Source organism: Notothenia rossii (assembly GCF_949606895.1).
Source record: "Notothenia rossii genome assembly, chromosome: 1".
Lineage (NCBI taxonomy): Eukaryota > Metazoa > Chordata > Actinopteri > Perciformes > Nototheniidae > Notothenia > Notothenia rossii.
The window spans coordinates 17670516-17690110 of NC_136912.1; the positions used below are offsets into that span (position 1 = coordinate 17670516).

Consider the following 19595-nt stretch of genomic DNA (forward strand, 5'->3'; position numbering starts at 1 on the left):
CTCTCTTTGCCTGTCTCTGTAGGTCTCATAACAACAAACTACAATCAGCAGCTTCTTAGCTCTCTCCTAAAAATTCAAGTGTCAAAAAAGACAAGCCTTGTGGTTTCCTCGTAATGATTAAGCCCGTCGGTCGAAGTCGGGCTGCATCTGAACCGGAGCCCTCTCTGGAGGAGAGCACGCTCCCTGTGGAAAATCTGCTCGCACTGGTGTCATAGCGCCCAACCTCCAACACCTCCACTAAGAGGAGAAAGAAGCCCCTTTTCATCCATTGGGACAAAATGGCAGAGAAGAACCACCTTCAGACGAGGGGGGACGGCCACTCCTACCATCCCAAACTCCAGATGGAGAGCGCAGATACCGCTGACGTGTGGGCTGGTGGGATGTTCAGGGGCACATCCGGCAGCAGCAGACTCTACTTCTGTAGCTGATCACTATTTGTACGTATCCTATAAAGCAAAGTGTCAGAGATGCTACTTTTATTTTATCCTGTCACACCTTCAATGATGTGTTTCATTGTGTGAAATCCCATTGAAGCCTAGTCCCTGCCTCAAGTGGAAATGTTCATAAGGTCAAAATGGAAACCCCCAGTTTATGCTTCACACTCATGTACAGTACCTCAGAGTTCATTCTTCTCAGAACTAACACCTCTTTATGGTCCAAAGCAGCATTTCATTGATTGTCACACTTGATACCCCCAATGGAGAAAAAAATAACCAAATCAGTTTTTACAAGGGTTTTCATAATGGTGTTTTAGAGCCCTTGTAGGGTTAGAGGTTCAATGCTGTTCAATCACCTCCTCACCAACGTGTGTATGAGGCATTTCCGGTTTACTGAAGCATCCGAGGTGTAATAAGGTTTATCCAACCTGGCACAGTGACGCAATGTAGTAAATCGTTAATTTGAGACTACTCTCCTCCCCGAGCTCCGTAATACAATTTCCGTTTGACTGCAATGGCCCTCTAATGCAGTCTTAGTTTTCAAATGCTCGTTGTGCAGCAAATCTCAGGTGCACCGTTTCCTTCCACCTACACCCAGTTATATTGGCTATTCTCCGTTGTGAAGCTCTGCATGAAACCCCATTTGTAACCGAAGTTAGATATATAAAAAAAATTGTCAACGTGACATTTTCTGTTGGATTAGCATCACCACATACAGGCGGCAGTAGACGGCACTTCCTGGAGTTAATTAAGTGGTCTTCGCTTCGTCTGAGGGCTGCCATGTTAATATTCAGAGGGTAACAACCAGAACAGGCCATCTCATCCCACCACATCCTGCGACCTTTTACCATTGTGTGTTCTTCTTTAAAGCAAGTGAAGAATGTTAACTAGCTGTGTGCTCCATTAAACGTGACCCTTATGAAGGAAGTCAATGACATAAGAAGAGGAGAATGTTGGGGCTTCTGGGAAGGTCTAACATGAACAAGACTTAACTAACCCACATGTCCCTGCCTCCAAAAGCTCTGTTTGTCAATGGCAGTCTGTTAGTCTCTCTCTCCTTATCTATCGGCCACTTCTTCCAACATATTTCATTGAAGTTGACAGGTTGGCTCACATGTCTCTCAACTCGCCCTCAAAGCATGGTTAAGTAATTGGATAATGGACTTTTCCACTCAGCATCAACTCAGTTATGTTGCGGTCTGCGGCAGCATGTCTGGGAGTAAACTTTGAGTGGGGACTGGGGAGTCTTTGTACCGTGGGGTTTGTATGAACATTTTATAGCTGCATTTTTATCATATTTGGGAACATTTTTGTAATCTGTGATTATCAGTTTTGTAGGAGGGGAGCAGTCACAAGACACACTTGTATTTAAGTTGTTGAAAACAGTATAAAATTAAGTACATTTCAGATTCAATCAGTTTTTTGCAGAGTTGAGAGATAATGTTGCTTCTGTCTCCTTTACTGTTTGTGTCTTTTTACACAAATGTCCGCCTCTTTGTAATCTTATGAAGATGTGTTTCATCCACTGTTTGTGATCTCTATTGTATATTATGGTTGTTCAAATATGTAGAGATGACAGATTTCTAGAGCAGTAGAAACTTTTATTTTTCACTCTTTGAACGAGCAACTAAGCCCGCCTGTATATTTTTCCTGTCTATTTTCTCTCTCTAATTGAAGTGAATTCTACATTTTAGGTGAGATTCCCCCTTATATTACAATTGCTGCATATTGTGAGCATAAAGTTTTTGAACGGGGCAAAGTGACAGTTAACTCTTGTACAGAGTTTTTCTTCTTTTTGTAAGAAAACAACCAGTTCAACATAACTTCTATATTGACATTGCATTTCTTGTATTATTTATTCATATCAATGAAAAGTTCTCCGTTTTTTTTTTTTAGTAATGTTGAGGAAATGTAACAGCAGATAAAAAGTACTCTGTTTTTAACTGATTGTGGCAACTCTGAAGAGATTCTCTTTTGTACTTGATAGGACATTTCATCCTAGATAATAAAGTAATGTTTTTGACACCGGCTTTCAAAAGATTTGTGTTTTTCTTTCAATGTCTCTTCTCATCACAATTACACTTTAGAGCATTCTTAACTTGTCATACCGGCCTATTCAAGTGTGTTTCTGTGTTATTATAAGCTATTATTTCTTGCTTTATGACTATGGACATATAGACATCAAAACATAAATAGGAAATTGCATAATTCTAGTCAAGCCGTCCACTTTTGTCTCCGTCGCTGTTTCTTCTCAACTCTACAACTGTCTTTTATTATAAACAAACTAAAGTACCCCAAAATATTACTTTTAATTTGCCCTGGAGGAAAAGGCAAACTCCTGAGTTCAAATATAGTTTCAAGGCTTTGTTAAATATACATACTTAATCACGCAACGACAAACGAATGACTGTTACATTCAAAATGCTCAGGAAATGGGAGAAACGGGGTTCAGTTAGGACACTTCCCCCCCGGGGGGCCCTTAGTGAGTTGATCCATACACGGTCATTCCATCCCTTTTTAACTTTTTTCACTTATCTAGAGCTTTGACAGAAAAGTGTTTGAACAAAGATAAGGTCGTGACCTCCAACGCACTCATACAAACTCATCCTGTGATCAAATTACCGTCATGACACTTAAAAGCCCCCTCCCAGGTTGACCTTTCACTCTGCTCCAACACCCCCCCCCCCCCTCCTCGTCTTTACTCCCCACTCAAACCGCTAAATGGATCCAGAGTCTCATGGACGCTGCGAGCACCGCAGATGGCCACAAGCCCCGAGTGGTTTCAATCCACCAGCCTCGCCTCTTTCCATCACTCCCCCCTTGTGGCTTGGGGGCTATCACACAGGAAGCCACTTAGAGATATTCCCACCTCCCTCTCTCTTCTCTCCCTCCTCCTTTACATCCTCTGCGATGAGGAATGTCCTCCCGCTGCGATAGTAGCCAAGATGTGGAGCAGGCTCCTGTTTCCTGCCCGCCTGCATCTGTTCCCTCCAGCGCTGATCCCAGATAGAGGCTTCCTCGAGCCTGGGAACGCCAGGCCGAGCTGACAGACGTACAGAGGGGGAGAAAAGAGGCTTAGCCCTGCCTGCCTCCATGTCCAAGTTCCCAAGTACGTCTCTCTTCCCGGAGGCCAGACAGAGACCATGGTTGTTAAACTCCAATTAGAGTGTCTTACTTTTGAGGGGCTACTTCCCATGCAATCACTGGGAATGAGGATCAATGTATAGGTCAGTGGGCAGATGTATGTGATAAGAGTGGGTTGATTTAAAGACAAATGAAATCCTCAAAGGGTCGTTGAATACAAAACAAATACACATTTTTATTGAGTTTATGTATAATAAAGCCATATAAGCGTTCAGTGCAAGTTTTCCCTTTCTTGACGTACTACAATCAAGCCAGGGTTTTCTGATTAAATAAGAAGCTAACCCTTCAGAAAGTCAACATCCTTTCACTTTGTCATTTTACACTACCATCTTTTCCACCCCCCCCCCCCCCCCCCCCCCTCGTCTCTCTCTTTTCTGATTCTTCCCAAATACTTTAAATACCCCCTTTTTGAGCTTTGGCCCTCCCAGAGGAGGTCGTGTTTGTGTGTAAGCAAGAAAACAAAAGCCATCCCAAAGAGGAGCTGTGAAGGAGGCACTTTTCCAAGTCATATGTCCAGGTGCGGAGAGGATCAGATTCCTGTGATTAGATTTATGGCTTAGTCCCTACAACCACACTCCCCTCCTCATTCAGCAAGGCCCCTTTTGATGTCCCAGACTACTCAGGCAGATATTTCATCGTGGACACATAATTAAAGTAAGAAAAATAAGCCGCTCTCATGACAAGCAACAGTCCTGTGTTCTCTCTCCCTTTCGCCTCCCTCCTCCTCCTCCTCTGGGGGTTGTCGCTGCTTTTCTTAGGCTTCATCCCCTCGCTTTGGTCCGTATAACAATAATAGTGCATTTCCTGCTTAACAATAACAACCACAGTGACAACATTCAAGGGATTGAGTGATAGAAAACAATACTATTCGGTGCAATACGAAAGTGTAGAAGTCTCATTGATTTATCAAAGGAATCAACATGATTAAAATGCTGTATTTGTACAATGTGATTTACAAGTACAACATTTTAATTAGTATGTTCTCAGCTACTGCCATTATTTTGGAAAGCCAGTCTGTTTGTTATTTAAAATACTTTTCTGTTCAGGATCATGTCACAGCTCTCTGGGTTTTCAATTGTTAGATATGGATTTGGAAAAATGCATTTTTGTATGTGCTATGAAGAGAATAAAGAGGCTAGATCTGTGTATCTCCCAGAACACATATTGACTTGTTAAACACGTGTTGACTTATGTTAAACACGTGTTGACTTGTTAAACACCAAGGATTTTCTCTTTAAACTGATATTCACTGAGCCGAATTTTCCTTTCAAAGCCGACTAATTTAATCGTTTTTGAAATTCAGGGACTTCATGAACCAGCCATGAATGAATGAGGAGTTTGAGTGGAGTTGTTTCTATCAGTACTTCAGGAAAGTAAGAGAAAAAAATATATGAACAATTCCCTATGAAGATAAATCCATGCCTTCCGGAAAATGTCTTCTTCTATCTTGCACAATACTGAGGGGTGGGTTATGGTCAGTTCAGGTCAGCTGCATTGTCTCTTCCCCTGCAGCAGGGGGCCACAGTCCCATCGCTGGTTCACCTACACTTGGAGCGGGTGGCCTCCAGAGCTTTCTGGTGCCTCCGTTTGTTGAATCTCTTGATGTAGTGGTTGCTTCGCAGGAGGCCGTCTCCAGGCTTCAGTTTACTTCCCAGTAAGTTCAGGAGGTCACTGGGAAGATGGCGCCTCCGGTGGTAGATCTGGCCCATTATGATGTACCTGGTCCCTGGGGAACAATCAGAGGGACAATGTTGAAATGACACGGAGAAAGAGTACAGTTCAGCAAAGATCAATTTTCAAGGGTGCACTAAAAAATGTCAAAATGTCTTTGTCTGATCTCAGGGAAACAGAATGTTCGCATCCCATATGAGAATATTTGTATGGACCTTGTTATTGAATGTATTTCTCTTGATGCTTGTACATATGTCCCATAATTTTCAGAGTTTCATTCAAAGGACATTTTATATTCTTTGATAAACCACTGAAAGGAATAACAGCCACTTCGTATAGTTAATAGGTCAACTTCTACAGCTTGTATATATCTCATCCGATCCTTTTGTTTCATGAGGATTTAGAGTTTTCCTGCTACACTCACCTAGTTTGATGTCAGGGCAGGGCTTGCTGCACTTGTAAGTGTCCAGGACCAGAAGGCGGACTTTGAAGAAGAAGCTGTCTGGCGTCACATAGAGACGATTCATTTTGTAGAAGCCATCACTGCCCACCATCAGTGTTACGAGGCGTACTCCTTTACGCAACACATCGATGTCGTGAACTATCCCATTCACAGCTGTTAAAGGGACATGAAAAAAACACCAAGATTTAACGTGTTAGTTGATTTTTGTTTATTGTACATGATTTAGGGTAATCAACCTTCACAATCCCTAGCCCAAAATGTCAAACTGTTCCTTTAAACAGTTTCGATAACACTTAGACTTAGCCTTCACTTAGACCTGAGTCTTTTCACTTAAATACTTTCTACTTTCCACCATTTCCAAAGACAAAAAAATGGATGAAGAGCGAGTTATGACTTGTTGAGAACTTGACACTTAAAATGTAAGACTTGGGACTGTGTGCAATGACTTGAAACGTATTATTTGACCAAATTGTATACAGTATGTACTTACCAATAAATTCCAAAACATTGAACTTTATTTTGATCAATACTTCTTAGGCTATTCCGATGTTTTTTTTTAACCTTTGACAAACTCTATCTTTGTGTCTCGCTGGGTACATACCAAACTCACTGTAGCAGTAATACTCTCTCTCGTCCTTCTCCTTCCTGCACTCGCTCATGCAGAAGGCATCATGTGGGAAGTCAGACTCTGTGGAGAGGAAGACAAGCAGATGACAGGATGGAGGGATGAGGAAAAGAAAGAGGGACTGTCTGCTGCCATGCCTGTACGGAGCCAGACTCTCATTCCAGCGTCATTAGAAAAGGACATGGTTGTCATTACAAAACCCAGGCGTCGCATTCCTGCGCATGGGACTGCAGGAGGCGGTGTGTGTGATGGGATTACATCCGTGTGGCATTTTCCATTTTAATTACAACATCAGGGGCCTTCTCAGTTGCTTTACATCAGTTTTCATTACAACCTTGCTGCACACAAAGGGAAACACTGACAGCCAGATGTGACGGAGGTGGTTGTAATTAGTGGTGGGGGTGTGGAAGAGTAAAAACCATCACTGTCATTATCACGCTGTGAGTGAACTGTATGACCTCTACGTGTTAGTGTATACAATATCATCATGACTGACTTATTTCTACTGAAGTTAAAACAAATGTATATATTTATAATTTATTTTTCGGGTATTTTGTAGCCTTTTCTTTGCCCTCTTTGTAATCGTCTATTAACTTTAGCTGGAAACACATATTGCATTAGAACAAATCAAAATGGAACTGTTTACCTTCAGTGACTAATACTAAAACACTTTTCTAGGTACGAGTCATAGTTATTTCTGGTTTTAGATACTATGACATTGACCATCAGAGATTTTTTCCAGAAGGATAAACTCTTGAATCATTTCAATCATTAGAACTAGGCCATCATAAAAGGTGAGTTTGAAAGTAATACAGCTTAGGCACAAAAAAAAAAGAAGATTAAAAGGAATATGTCCTCAACTGAATAAATTCTTGTTCAACTAACACTCAAACGATTTTGTAGACTAACCGATTATTCAACTTAATCGACAGATGTGTAAAACTGAGTTCCTCCACAACGAATCATGCAAAAACACCACTTTAAATCTTGTGTTCACCAGAGATGGGCTCAAAGGTTTTTGGAAATAAGTCAGCTAAAGGATGAATAAAGCACAACAAAACTTGACTTAAGGTATCCAAGTCAAGACATGAGCGATTAATTGACTTGAAGAGGTCAGCCTTAAATCCTCCCTTACCTCGCCTCAGGATGTCGAAATGGTAGAGCAGGCTGGAGGAGGTGCGCCGGTTGAAGGCGACAGGCGGCCGGCTGTTGTTCCGGGCTGATGCACTGATACCGGACTGATAGTGGCTGGACTTCCCTGGCCGGTTCTCCTCTTGGTCCAGCCGTCTATTGGGGGGATCTCTGCGTGGAGAAGGGGCCGGTTGGTGCGGCTGAACCTGGGGTGGTGTGTGAGGTGGACCCCTGGGCCTGGTGTTGGGGTTTCCCTCTGTTTCGCTCTGCTGGGGAGGGTTGGTGTTGGATTGGGAGTCCTGGGAGGTTTTCTGCACAGTGCGGTTTGTGGCTGCAGCAGCTCCTGTCAGCTGGGTTTTGGGAAGCAGACCAGAAACTTCTCCTCTGGTTTTCTCACTGTTGTGCTCCACCAGACGGTCGCTCTTTGGGCCCTTTTTGCTCTTGTTGTGGGGGCCGTGGTGGCGGGGGATGGGAGCGAGGTCAGTGTACTTTGGCCACACAGCAGAGGGAAGAGGATGGAGGGTGAATTTGGAATCGCTGGTTTTGCTGCTCTTCTCTAGAAGCTCATTGATGGGCAGGGAGGGCACTTTGACCAACATCCGGGTCTGGTTGATCTGAGCCGGATCCACAAAGCTGGTCTGACCTTTTTCTATCAGGGTGTACAGCTCTGGGTCGACACAAACAGAACGTTCAGTTAGAAATGTCATTCAAGTTGCTTTATGATAATGTTATATATATAAAAGCCACTATGCTCCTGCAGTAACCTCCAACAATGTGGATTCATTTCATTTGCAAAACTGTTCCTTGAAACTTTGAATATTTAATGGTTTAGGGTCTTTCCTAAGCTTGATTAATACATACACATATTTATGTTAGTACTTTATCATGTTTATCAGTTGCTTTCATTGTAAGAACTTGACATTTTGCTCCAGTGAATAACACTCATTGAGGTTTTTAAAGGGTTGGTAGGGTGTAAATGTCTTCATAAATTGATAAAAATGTACAGCTCATATTTGAATGTTTTCTTTTTTAAATGAACCAAATACCAAAAAGTTCACAATCTATCAAAGTTATGAAACTATTACTCACTTAGCATTTTATATAAATATATGATGTTTTGAGATGTATTATTTCCTCGTAATTATGCAGACAAATTTGCCTGGCTTTATTGCTTCCTTTCCTAGTTTTTTTTGTTGACAACTGATGTAATGGACATTGTATTGGTTAGATCTCAAGCCACACATTTCCACAGTTTTGAACAGTAAACAATTAGCATGCTGCTGTGAAATGTTTAAGACTATTAGCTGTAATTTTAAAAGAAGGCATCATCTAAGGCAACCATTGATGGTGTGTAGGCAAATGAAAATCATGTTTCCCTGAATAAGCAAACATGTAAAACTAATACAAAAACAATCAAATAAAAGTACACTCACCATTGACATCATGCTCCTCTGTCTTGTAAAAAGGAAACCCCAGGAACAAGAGAAACAGAATAATCCTGCCTGTCATCGTGGATGTTCAGTGGACACACGTTCAGCTCTGCAGCAGAGAGGGAGTCCTGGGGCTTTATACGGCTGCTCAGGAATGAGATGGGATGGGGTGCAAAGGGAGATGGAGGTGGGACGTCCCTAGCACAGAAGTAAACACTTCGACATGACACTCCTTTCATTCATAAATGGATTTGAAAAAGGTGCAAATTGTTGTTTGTACTATAAGAGGGGAATTGTGACCTAGATTAGTTGTTTACCAAGTTTATTTATATAAGATAACTAGGTTCACCTCTTGATATCTGGTGTTCAACAGGTTGTTTAAAATCGTATTGATGGCATTTTGGTGGCTAGCATGAAATATGTAGTTATTCAATCACGAGTCACGACCTTTATATAGTCTATGGTCACGACCCGTCATAGCAACTTCTTTAACATTAGGCAGCCTTGATGCAACGTGGTGGAGGTGTACCTGAGTGCATCTCATATCAATGAGTCTTCACTGCTCTCTGGTGCTCACAGAGAGGGACTGCAGCACAACCATGCATTAGCATAATTGGGAATTTACTTTCTAAATATAGTACAACAAACTAAAACAATCTGATAAGAACTCAAATAGGCTTGAATTGCATGTATATTGCTCTTTAGAAGTCATAATTTATAATTAGAAAAAAGGTCAAAGAAATTAAAGTATACCGTCCTAGACTATAACTGTATCTTGGAGAAACAACATTCAACGTTGTAGCCTAATATAGAAAGAATACAAAGTATATAAAAACACAGATTAGTACAGAGTAATTCATATTTATTGAGGGGAAAAAGGTAAGAAAACAAACGGTATATCGGTAGTCTGAAAGTACTCAGCAGAAGCGATTATATCTCTATACTGACGCTGGATGACGAATTGTTTTGGTGCAGTTCCTCAGAGTGAACTCTAGGGGGCGGTGAAGTCTCCGAGACCACGCATATGTATAAGGCGCCTATCTCCAGTCTAGCCTGCCACACAATTAAACTACAACTACAATAAGGATCAACACTTTATTTTAACATAAAACACGATGTTTTCCAAAAGCAAACACAGCAGTTTTGGCGCTTTATAAATTCTGGTGCCTACACAGCCTAACCTACTGATTGTGACCGTTACGTGGGCGTGTCACGTCACTCAGAAAGAGCTACTGTGTAAGTATTGGACAGTCTATTAACTTATGTACAGTCTATGTCTGCAACATGCAAGCTAAATGGCACTTGGTAAAATAGGGTAGTTGAGCTAGAGCGCTGATAACGTTTTTACAGTAGTGCTAAACTAGCTTTCTATGTTAGATTAACTAATTGAATGTAGTCATTAAACCTCGCTGCCCTCTGGTGGCCATGGCGAATGGTTGCAGTATTCCTACTATGTGTCAAACTCTGTGGTCAAACTAGAGTTAATGCAGCAATTATGGCCCACCTGTACTTCCGGCAAATACTTTCAAAATACAGAGCTTTTGGCCTTTCACCCTCAGTCCTCTGAGAACCCTGGAAACATGCAAGCAATTCAGTTTCTCTTTTACTGTTTAGTGCTTACTATGCTCATTTGTTTCTACTATCTACAGAACATTATTTTTTTTCCTTAAATTGTATAATGTTAAGCTGTACACATTTCAGCATGTCTTATCTTTAAGTACACAATAAGACAAAAAAATACTACAGGAAATGATATGAAGGGGTCCAAAGTAATACATGCACGTGCAACGGACAGGTTCGTTTGTGTGGTTTAGTTTTAGTCCTTGTGTCTTTGTGAATATAATAATAGATGCTTGAGGCTTTATAGTCTGATGCCCTAAGATTTAATGTATTTCAGCAACAGTAGGCTATGAACAGTTAAAATTGCACTTTTGTGGATGTTTATATTTGCAGAATTAGGGTCAATGTCATTGATTTTTTTAGGTGAATATCATAATCTAGAAAACCATACTACTCGACTTAAATTTGACCGTTAATAGCATTTATCAATGGTGTGTGAATAATCAACAGGCTAGAATCTCTAAAAGACTGCTTGTGAGAGTCGGTGTGGTATTGGACCAATTGATGATGGCAGTATTAACCAAGACACTTTTATATTAAATGATCCAATTCATTGAGAAATCCTACTTTGGACACACTTAAGCCCTGAAAAGGAGTTAAATACGACCCAGATGGGACTCGAACCCACAATCCCCAGCTCCGGAGGCTGATGCCTTATCCATTAGGCCACTGGGTCATTACGTGGCTAGATGTGGAAAACAACAATTTTAAAAATGCCGTCTCAAGACAATCGCTGTAACTATACGTATGGTGAAGCATCAAGAATACGAACAAAAACATTTTTATGGAAGGAAAATGTTACCCACGGTATATATTTTATACATGGCCGTACACAATGAAAACCAGTATAAAATAGTATCTCGCGATACTAACAGCGGTTGCCTTTGACAACGGCTTTGTTGTTTGAAGCGTTTTTTTTAAGCGTGGGCGATGAGGCGGGGCATGTGGTCCGACTGTCCAATCAGAACTCAGAAAAAACAGGGAGGTATATAAATGACGTCAGGTCTTTTGTAAAAAAAAAAAAGAAAAAGAGAGAAAAAGAAACTACACCATCTCTCTAAGGTAAGCAAGTCGCACATGCTTTGTGGCTAAATTTACATTTCAAATGTATAATTCCATCCTTAGTTTCGAGTTTTCTATTCTGCTTGTAACTGGTTGTATTACCGTGGTTTTAGAAAAACAGAGGGGTTTTGGCTGTTGGATTAGCGGACAGGCTGCTACGGGCCACATGGTGTTAGATAACCGGCTTGGCTTCAATACGAGCGGGTGCTAGCGTTAGCTCATTTACCTCCTACGAGCTAGCTTTGACGAAGTGAACGAAGGGGAGTTTGGCAAATCAGCCGTTGTAAAGACTGTTTAGTTTTTAACGTCCATTATATTTTTTTCAACAGGGAGTGTCTAATCGTTAGAATCGAAGGACTTGTTTAACGTTCAGGAATGTCAGCTGGCAACGACAACGGAGATCGGCTCACCCAGTTCAAAAACAAAGGGAAAGATGTGAATGTAAGTTCTTCAAGAAACATTCAGCATTGTAACATAATTGAGGTAGCTAATGGTAAATTAAATTCCGTCCAACTTATTATATCTGTATATCGTTATATCGGCGTCTTCAGGATCTAAGGCGCAGGAGAGCAGAAGTCAACGTGGAGCTGCGTAAAGCGAAGAAGGATGATCAGATCCTGAAGAGGAGAAACGTCCAGACCCTCCTGGACGAGCCCACCTCTCCTCTCCATGATTCAGACCCCAATGCACAGGTACAGCAGCTGCTTTTGGCCAGCTTTACGGCTGTTCCTTTCACACAATGGCAAACTATTTTATTTAACGGGGCACCGAAAACATGACGCACCTGATATAAATACAACAATTTTTCCACGTTTGGAACGTTTTTTAATTTAGTTGGCAATGAGTTACAACAGGCTTAATGCCAACAACTTACCCGTAACCTAGAGAAACCGCCTGATTTTAAATTGAACCATAAAGGTTGATTAAAGCTTGCTCTGCTATAGGAAGTGGCCGAAGGTCAATGAGAAATTGTCTTTTTGCAAATGTGAATGTTGTTCCACTTCATTTTAAAATACTTCCCTTGTCTACTAGGGCCGAACAAGTCCTACATTTTATCGAAATTGCAATATGGAATAGTATATTAACAATATTGCTGGGGACAACTAGTTATGAAACGCAGAACACTCTCGATTAAGATTTGTGGTGCTGCAGAGATTTACTCGCTGATAAGTCTTTGTTTGGTACACATCCCACAATAAGAAACACAAATCAAAAACATTGAAAGAAAATATTTTTAAAATTCTTTACCAGGTTCACTTTGCAGATAAGTAACCTTCCTCTGTTTCTGTTCTCACAGCCTCCTCAGCACTGGACTGTGGAGGAGATTGTAGATGGTATAAACAGCCAAAATCTAGATCATCAGCTGCAGGCCACGCAGGCAGCCAGGTAAATCATTGTCGATGTTCCAGATACAGTGTTTCCCCTAGGTTTACTGCTTTGGGGGGGGTGCTGTCTGAGCGATATATATTTTTGAAATCCTCTGGAGCAGAGAGGAGCTGTGGATTATTGTTATTGATTAATGTATCAGTGTTTCTTAGGGTCAAAAACACTAAACTCACAACTTAAAATGAAAGTGTTTAGTTTATTTAATAAAAGAGCACATGTTCAATGTGAAAAGTGACAGTAGATATAGATTAGTTGCAATTTGGTTATATATATATATATATATATATATATATATATATATATATATATATATATATATATATATACTTTTTTTATTTATATATCACTTTTTTTATTTTATTTTTTTAAACAACTTGAATTTCAGGGGGGGCGCGGGGCTCCATCATGTTCCCATGTTTTTGACAAACAGTCCAGCAACTTCACCACCTGTGCTTTGTTTTATATTTGGTTCTAATTTTAATACATGTTAACACATTTACTTTGTGTTTAGCAGAAGGTGCTACAACTCATCCTTATAAAGCTCTTAAGCTGCATAAATAAAGTGGATTATTATTAATAGCTATATTGGAAATCAATTTCTTCTAAAACCTGTTGAACTGAATTGCCGCATCCATCTAGTTGTTACTTAAATACATTTTTATAATGCTACATTTGACTTTGACTTTCATTAAAGTTACCTTCCGTTTTATGAATTCCATTACTGTATTATCTCTTGATGTACAGGAGGCTCCTCTCAAGAGAAAAGCATCCACCCATTGACAACATCATTACTGCCGGCCTCATCCCGAGGTTTGTTAGTTTTCTGGCACTGTCTGATTGCCCCCCCATCCAATTCGAGGCAGCATGGGCTCTGACCAACATCGCCTCAGGAAACTCAGACCAGACCACTGCTGTGGTGGATGGAGGGGCCATCCCTGCCTTCATCATCCTGGTGGCATCCCCCCACCCACACATCAGCGAGCAGGCCATTTGGGCCCTGGGTAACATTGCAGGTACTGTGTGCTTTCCACACTCAACATCTCTTTGTGTTTCAGTTCTGTCCCTCCATTACAGCATCCTACACGGTTATGTTCAGCTTGCCTAGATAGATTTGATGTGGAGATCTGTTGCTGTTTTTTGGGTGTATATATGCTTCCTTTTGTTTAGTCTGGAGGTGTTGATAGTCTCTAGAATGCTCTACAAAATGATAGTTGTTATGCTAATACCTCATGTAGTAACTTACTGTAATTTTATTTGAGCTGATATGATTTTATTTTCTGTTGTGATTGTCCAGTTAATAGACTTTAACTGTGAATGTCTTTCCTAGGTGATGGATCCAACTACCGAGACCTAGTGATCAAAGATGGTGGTCTCAATCCACTCCTCGCCTTGCTGGCAGTTCCTGACTTGTCTGTGTTTCCTGTGAGTTGCAAATATTATTTGATCGCCTGTTCTTACAGACCAGACCTAACTTTAAGTTCACCTGAGCCACATTTGTTGTCAACAAGGCTTATCAGCCTCCCATGTGGCCCTTTTTTAGAAATGTCCTTCAGGGATTTTATAGTATAGCGGTTGTGAAAAAAATTACATTAACTCATTAAATTGGCCAGTTTAATAGATTGATACATTTCCTGAGACCCTTATGGTTTTGTTTTGAGGGGACTTGAGAGAAATGTTGGACAACTGACAATAAAGATGTTTCTCTCTTTAAATAAGTCTTTTGAATAAACTGTTGTCAGTATCTATTACAATCACTATCATTTTTTGACACCTTGATTTTTGAAAAATAACACTTGGCTCTGAATCCACCAAACCAGTCTGGGTACTTGCGCAATGTCACCTGGACGCTCTCCAACCTGTGTCGGAACAAGAACCCGGCCCCTCCTCTGGCGGCGGTGCAGCAGCTGCTCCCAGCCCTGGTGCGCCTCCTTCACCATGATGACAGGGAGATCCTGGCCGATACCTGTTGGGCCGTGTCCTACCTGACTGACGGCTCCAACGAGAGGATAGAGGTGGTGGTGCAGGCCGGCCTGGTGCCCCGCCTGGTGCAGCTGCTGGCCTGTGGAGAGCTCTCCGTTGTGGTAAGTGTGGTGTTGAGATTGGTCATGTCAAAAGTAAATGTTATTTGTAACGGGCTTTAGTGCATTATACATTAAGATCTACTTAATTCATTCAATTAATAATCAAGTGTAGCTTCCTTCTGCTTTATGTATTTTGTATGGAAGTTTTGTCATTGCCAAAGATATGAACAGAGCCCAATTGTTCTTAATTCCTTATGTTTGTTCTGAAATAATGTGCTTAACAGATGTATTTAATTGTCAAAGTGTCTTGTCTCCTAGAATCTAGATTTAAGGATCATTTTTGGAATATTGTACCTTTCTGTCACACAGGAGGAATAGTATAGTATGAGGGATGTGTGCAGTTCAGCAGAGTAGATTACTCTATTCCCACCATCATGAGCGTGTTTGAAAGTCTTTCTTCCCTTAAAATAATTGCTTTTTTATATGGTCATAAATACCATCAGAAGTTTCCCACACTCTTTATTCATGCACCATTAGGCGCGTTCACACCGCAGTACTTTTCCCACTTTAGTTCCGATATAGTTCCGAAATGTCGCGTTCACACCGAAAAGAGCTGGAACTAAAATGAGTTCATGAGAACCTTTTTCCGACCCTGCTAGAGAGCAGGGACTTTCGTGGGAGAAAAAGGTTCCTATTTCTGATTGGCTGGGCGGATTGCAAACCACGCCTTGTAAAACTTCATAAAAGTTTTGTGAGGCCGCCATTTTATTATCCTTGCATTAGCATTATTAATTAGCCCAGCGCACAGACGCAGAGAGACTAACTTATGGCAACATAAAATAAAACATGGGAGCGGTGGAGATAAGGTGTCGGCGTTCTGGCCGTTTACTCGGAAGGCTTCAGTAGAAGCTGCTGGGAGAACCAGCAACTTCTACTGAAGCCAGTCCCTAACTCCGGGGACTTCCGGACGGGGACTACGGGTGGCAGTATACGGCGTGAAGTTGTTTGCGGCCTGCAAGTAAACCCAAACCAGAAGAATAAGTGACGTTAGCGGCTTCATTTGCCTAATCCTCCCTCAGGGACTTATTCCGGTGTGAACGCGATCTGTACTTAGTTCATCAGGACTAAAGAGTTACTAAGTTCTCATGAACCTTTGTGGGAAAAGTACTGCGGTGTGAAAGCGCCTATTGGGACATCTATGTTTTGGCTGAATGTAGGACTGATAACTTGCAAAGGTTCAAGTCCTTGTGTGTAGAAAGCTGTGAACCATTGAAACCATAAGTTATCTTATCCAGCAGTTGTCGAATTGTAACCTTAACACACACAAGTGTCTGGGTATCAATCACATTATCCTCTTCTCATCCCTAGATTATTCCTTTTATTGTAAATACTAAATATAATTGACTTGTTCTTCTTCAGACTCCAGCCCTGCGGTCCCTTGGCAACATAGTGACCGGGACAGACGAGCAGACTCAGTTTGTGCTGAATGCAGGTGCTCTGGCCATGTTCCCGGGCCTGCTGCGCCACAACAAGCCCAATATCCAGAAAGAGGCTGCCTGGACCCTCTCCAATATCACTGCAGGCAAGGACACCCAGATCCAGGAGGTCATCAATGCAGGCCTGATGCCCATGCTGGTGGAGATCCTGCAACAGGTCAGAGCAGCACACAGAAAATAGATCTGGGTGTTACAATATACCAAATGAGGAACACATTTATTCATGAATGGTCATTTAGTTTCTTTACTATCTGTATTAATGCCTATGCTTTTCTCCGGCCTTAAATATCATGTTATTTCTGTTTTAGGGAGACTACAAGACTCAGAAGGAGGCAGTGTGGGCAGTCACCAACTATACCAGTGGTGGGACGATGGAGCAGGCGGCCTACCTGGTCCAATGCAATGTCCTGGAGCCTCTGCTCAACCTACTGACCGCCAAAGACAGCAAAATACTCTTGGTCATCCTGGATGCAATTCAGAATATATTGCAGGTATATTTTCAAGACCATGTTGCTATTTTTGCATCGGAGTACAGCAAGTTTCTTTTTTTATGAGTAATCAAAATGCTGCAATTAACACTGCTACATGTCGAGTAGAGTTTAACCACAACGATTCATCTCAGTGTATCGTGTATGAAAATAAACATGTGCAGAATTACTACTTGATAAAATGATAGGTAATTTATCCCATTATTCAGTATCGACAATTCTTTTTGGAAAGATTAAAGCGTCATTGTGTAGCAATAACGTTCTGCAGACACAGAACAACACTAAAGCATACTGTTGGAATCTCAATTTAAACATTTAATTATAAGGAAGACTCATTAAGGATGTAACTTCTTCAGATTCATTTATCATATAAGATTTAAAAAAAGGAAGAATATGATCTGGAGATTTGCAGATGTTGGGCTGTTATACTTTATGTGAAGTAAATGAGATCAGACGGCATAAACACAATCAGAGATCTTTTTCCGGCAATGGAAGATAACTAGTTGTGCAAAAGTTTTGGCAAATAAATGCATCGAAAATGTAAACTTTAAAGATGTCAGAAGCCAGGGATTAAGATCTGATGGCAGGCTACCGTCTTAAACGGCAAACAATTAAGCGATTAAATTCCATCAACAGGATGTCCGCGGGGTCTTTAAAAGTTGATAAATAAATGTAGTGAAAATTAAGGCTGAGGTCTTAAAATGTATGAAAAGGGTCTTTTAAAAAAGGTCTTAAAAGGTATTACATCTGACTTCAGGATTCCTGCATATACCCTGATCAAAGAGAAATTGGCCTTTTTTTAAATAACCCTTTTTACAGACATTTTCTCTTAGTTCCCTAGGAAATGGAGACTTAACACTGTGGGTTTCTGAGATTAGGAAACATGAAGATTTGCTGACTTTAATCTCAGAATGAAGCTGCTGGAATCTTGATCGTCACAGATTAAAAAGAGTGGCCACAGTTTCATTTCTTAGCAACTATTAGTCTTACAGATATGTTTCCCTTTCTCCCCAGATGGCATACAAAGCTGGCGAGGTTGAAAAACTGTGCCTAATGATCGAGGAGTTGGGTGGTTTGGACAAGATTGAGACACTGCAGACCCATGACAACGAAGCTGTGTACAAGTCATCCCTCAACATCATAGACAAATACTTCTCTGAAGAGGTGAGCGTTTCTGGAAACTGACTAGCCACGGAGAAATCATAGCTAATGTGATCATAATCACATACGAATTATAAAAGATTGATAGTTTACTTGTCATTATATTTGATTAATTTCAATGGGTTTTATACTTTTCTAGTGAAATCACTGACTAAATGCCTTTTTTAAATACAAATTGTGTTGCTGTTTAGTCTTTAATGTTACTCCATTCACAACAGACCTTTTCGTAGCTGACAGAGATTGTCCTAGTCCACCAAATCAATGTTCATTCATTTAATGATGCTCAGAACTAACGCTGCTCTCCTCTGGTCCCTCCTGTCTTTCAGAATGAAGAGGATGATTCTGTGGTTCCTGAGGCTACTGCAGACTCCTATACCTTCCAGATCCCTGAGGACCAAAGCACTTTCAAGTTTTAAAAGTCCAGCTCTCCCTTTGTAACATAAAAAAAAAAAGAAATTCAGAACTTGTTGATATTTTTGTATTTTTTTTTTTTTAGACATTTCATTCTTGTACGTGACAGTACAGACAAAATATCCCCGTTTTGAAAACATATCTGTAAATAAATGTTGCTCATGCAAAATGTTTTCTTTCTTGATGAATGTCACGGATACAGGGAAATGTGCCTAGATTAATTGGTTAAATAATGTGAAGTAGGTAAGGCTTTAAGAAGAAATTCTTAAGCATAGATGGTAATGATCTGTGTGCATTTCACCACTAGGTGACACTGTGGTTTTCTCTATACTTGTGGTTCTAAGGTCCTGGCTGTTTCTATAGTACATTAAAATATTTTGTGAACGAAATCTGTCATTCAACAGTTGGAGGTCTTGCAATGTATGGCCATGATGGCTTATATCATATATGAATTAAAGGGAAAGAGCAAAATCAGACTTGGCCAAATATATTACCCCTACTGTAGATCTGAATTCACTAAATCTACTGTCAGGAAAAATTGCATCAAGTGCTGATTTGTTGAATCTGACACCATGTAAAATGGCCTTTATGATTCTTTATGACAAGGGAAAAAAATTAAAATCTCTATAAAAGACTTCTTGTAGCTGTCAATGATATTTTAAAATGGATACATGAGCCCTCCTTAAATGGGATGCCCACTTTTGGAAATGACTGCTATTAACCAATTAAACTCACACTTAATAGTAACTCAGTCTGTATACTCAGAGTTTATATATACTGTAGTCAGGGGGGAAAAGCTATACTCCATATGATATTATTGCAGTGGAAGTCTGACTACATAAACTATCAAGATAAGGTTAAATGAAATACAAAAATATGCTTTTGGTAAGATTTGAACGAAGGCAACCAGGTTTAATTTACTTGCATCACATGTTTTATTAGTGGGTGTATGGAAATACACATTTTCTAAAGCTTCCTCAATGCACATTGGCTAATTTACTGAAAGTAACACATGGACAATCTATTTCAGAAAAAAGTGCAAGTGTATA

At 40.5% G+C, this 19595-nt stretch overlaps 3 protein-coding genes across 3 annotated transcripts in view; 2 read left to right on the top strand and 1 right to left on the bottom strand.

Annotated features, from left to right (window-relative positions):
• Positions 1–2467, top strand: part of LOC307013524 (nucleosome-remodeling factor subunit BPTF-like) — a 50149-nt gene extending 47682 nt beyond the window's left edge. The window contains exon 35 of the mRNA XM_079640923.1: positions 23–2467. Coding sequence (XP_079497049.1) covers positions 23–59 — 37 coding nt within the window. The 3' untranslated portion in view covers positions 60–2467. The remainder of the gene's footprint in view (positions 1–22) is intronic.
• A 1472-nt stretch (positions 2468–3939) lies between these two features.
• Positions 3940–9063, bottom strand: LOC307013578 (uncharacterized protein). Its single transcript, XM_079640992.1, has 5 exons — positions 8905–9063; positions 7476–8138; positions 6317–6403; positions 5677–5868; positions 3940–5307 (listed from the first exon to the last, which is right to left on the bottom strand). The coding sequence occupies exons 1-5, from the start codon at positions 8978–8980 to the stop codon at positions 5120–5122; spliced, it is 1206 nt and encodes a 401-aa protein (XP_079497118.1). The 5' UTR covers positions 8981–9063; the 3' UTR covers positions 3940–5119.
• Positions 9064–11535: 2472 nt separating this feature from the next.
• On the top strand, positions 11536–18935 carry LOC307013570 (importin subunit alpha-1-like). The gene is made up of 11 exons (XM_079640980.1): positions 11536–11583; positions 11913–12024; positions 12135–12275; positions 12881–12969; positions 13714–13982; positions 14297–14391; positions 14787–15050; positions 16410–16643; positions 16795–16977; positions 17989–18138; positions 18462–18935. The coding sequence occupies exons 2-11, from the start codon at positions 11959–11961 to the stop codon at positions 18549–18551; spliced, it is 1581 nt and encodes a 526-aa protein (XP_079497106.1). The 5' UTR covers positions 11536–11583; positions 11913–11958; the 3' UTR covers positions 18552–18935.
• Positions 18936–19595: the final 660 nt, after the last annotated feature.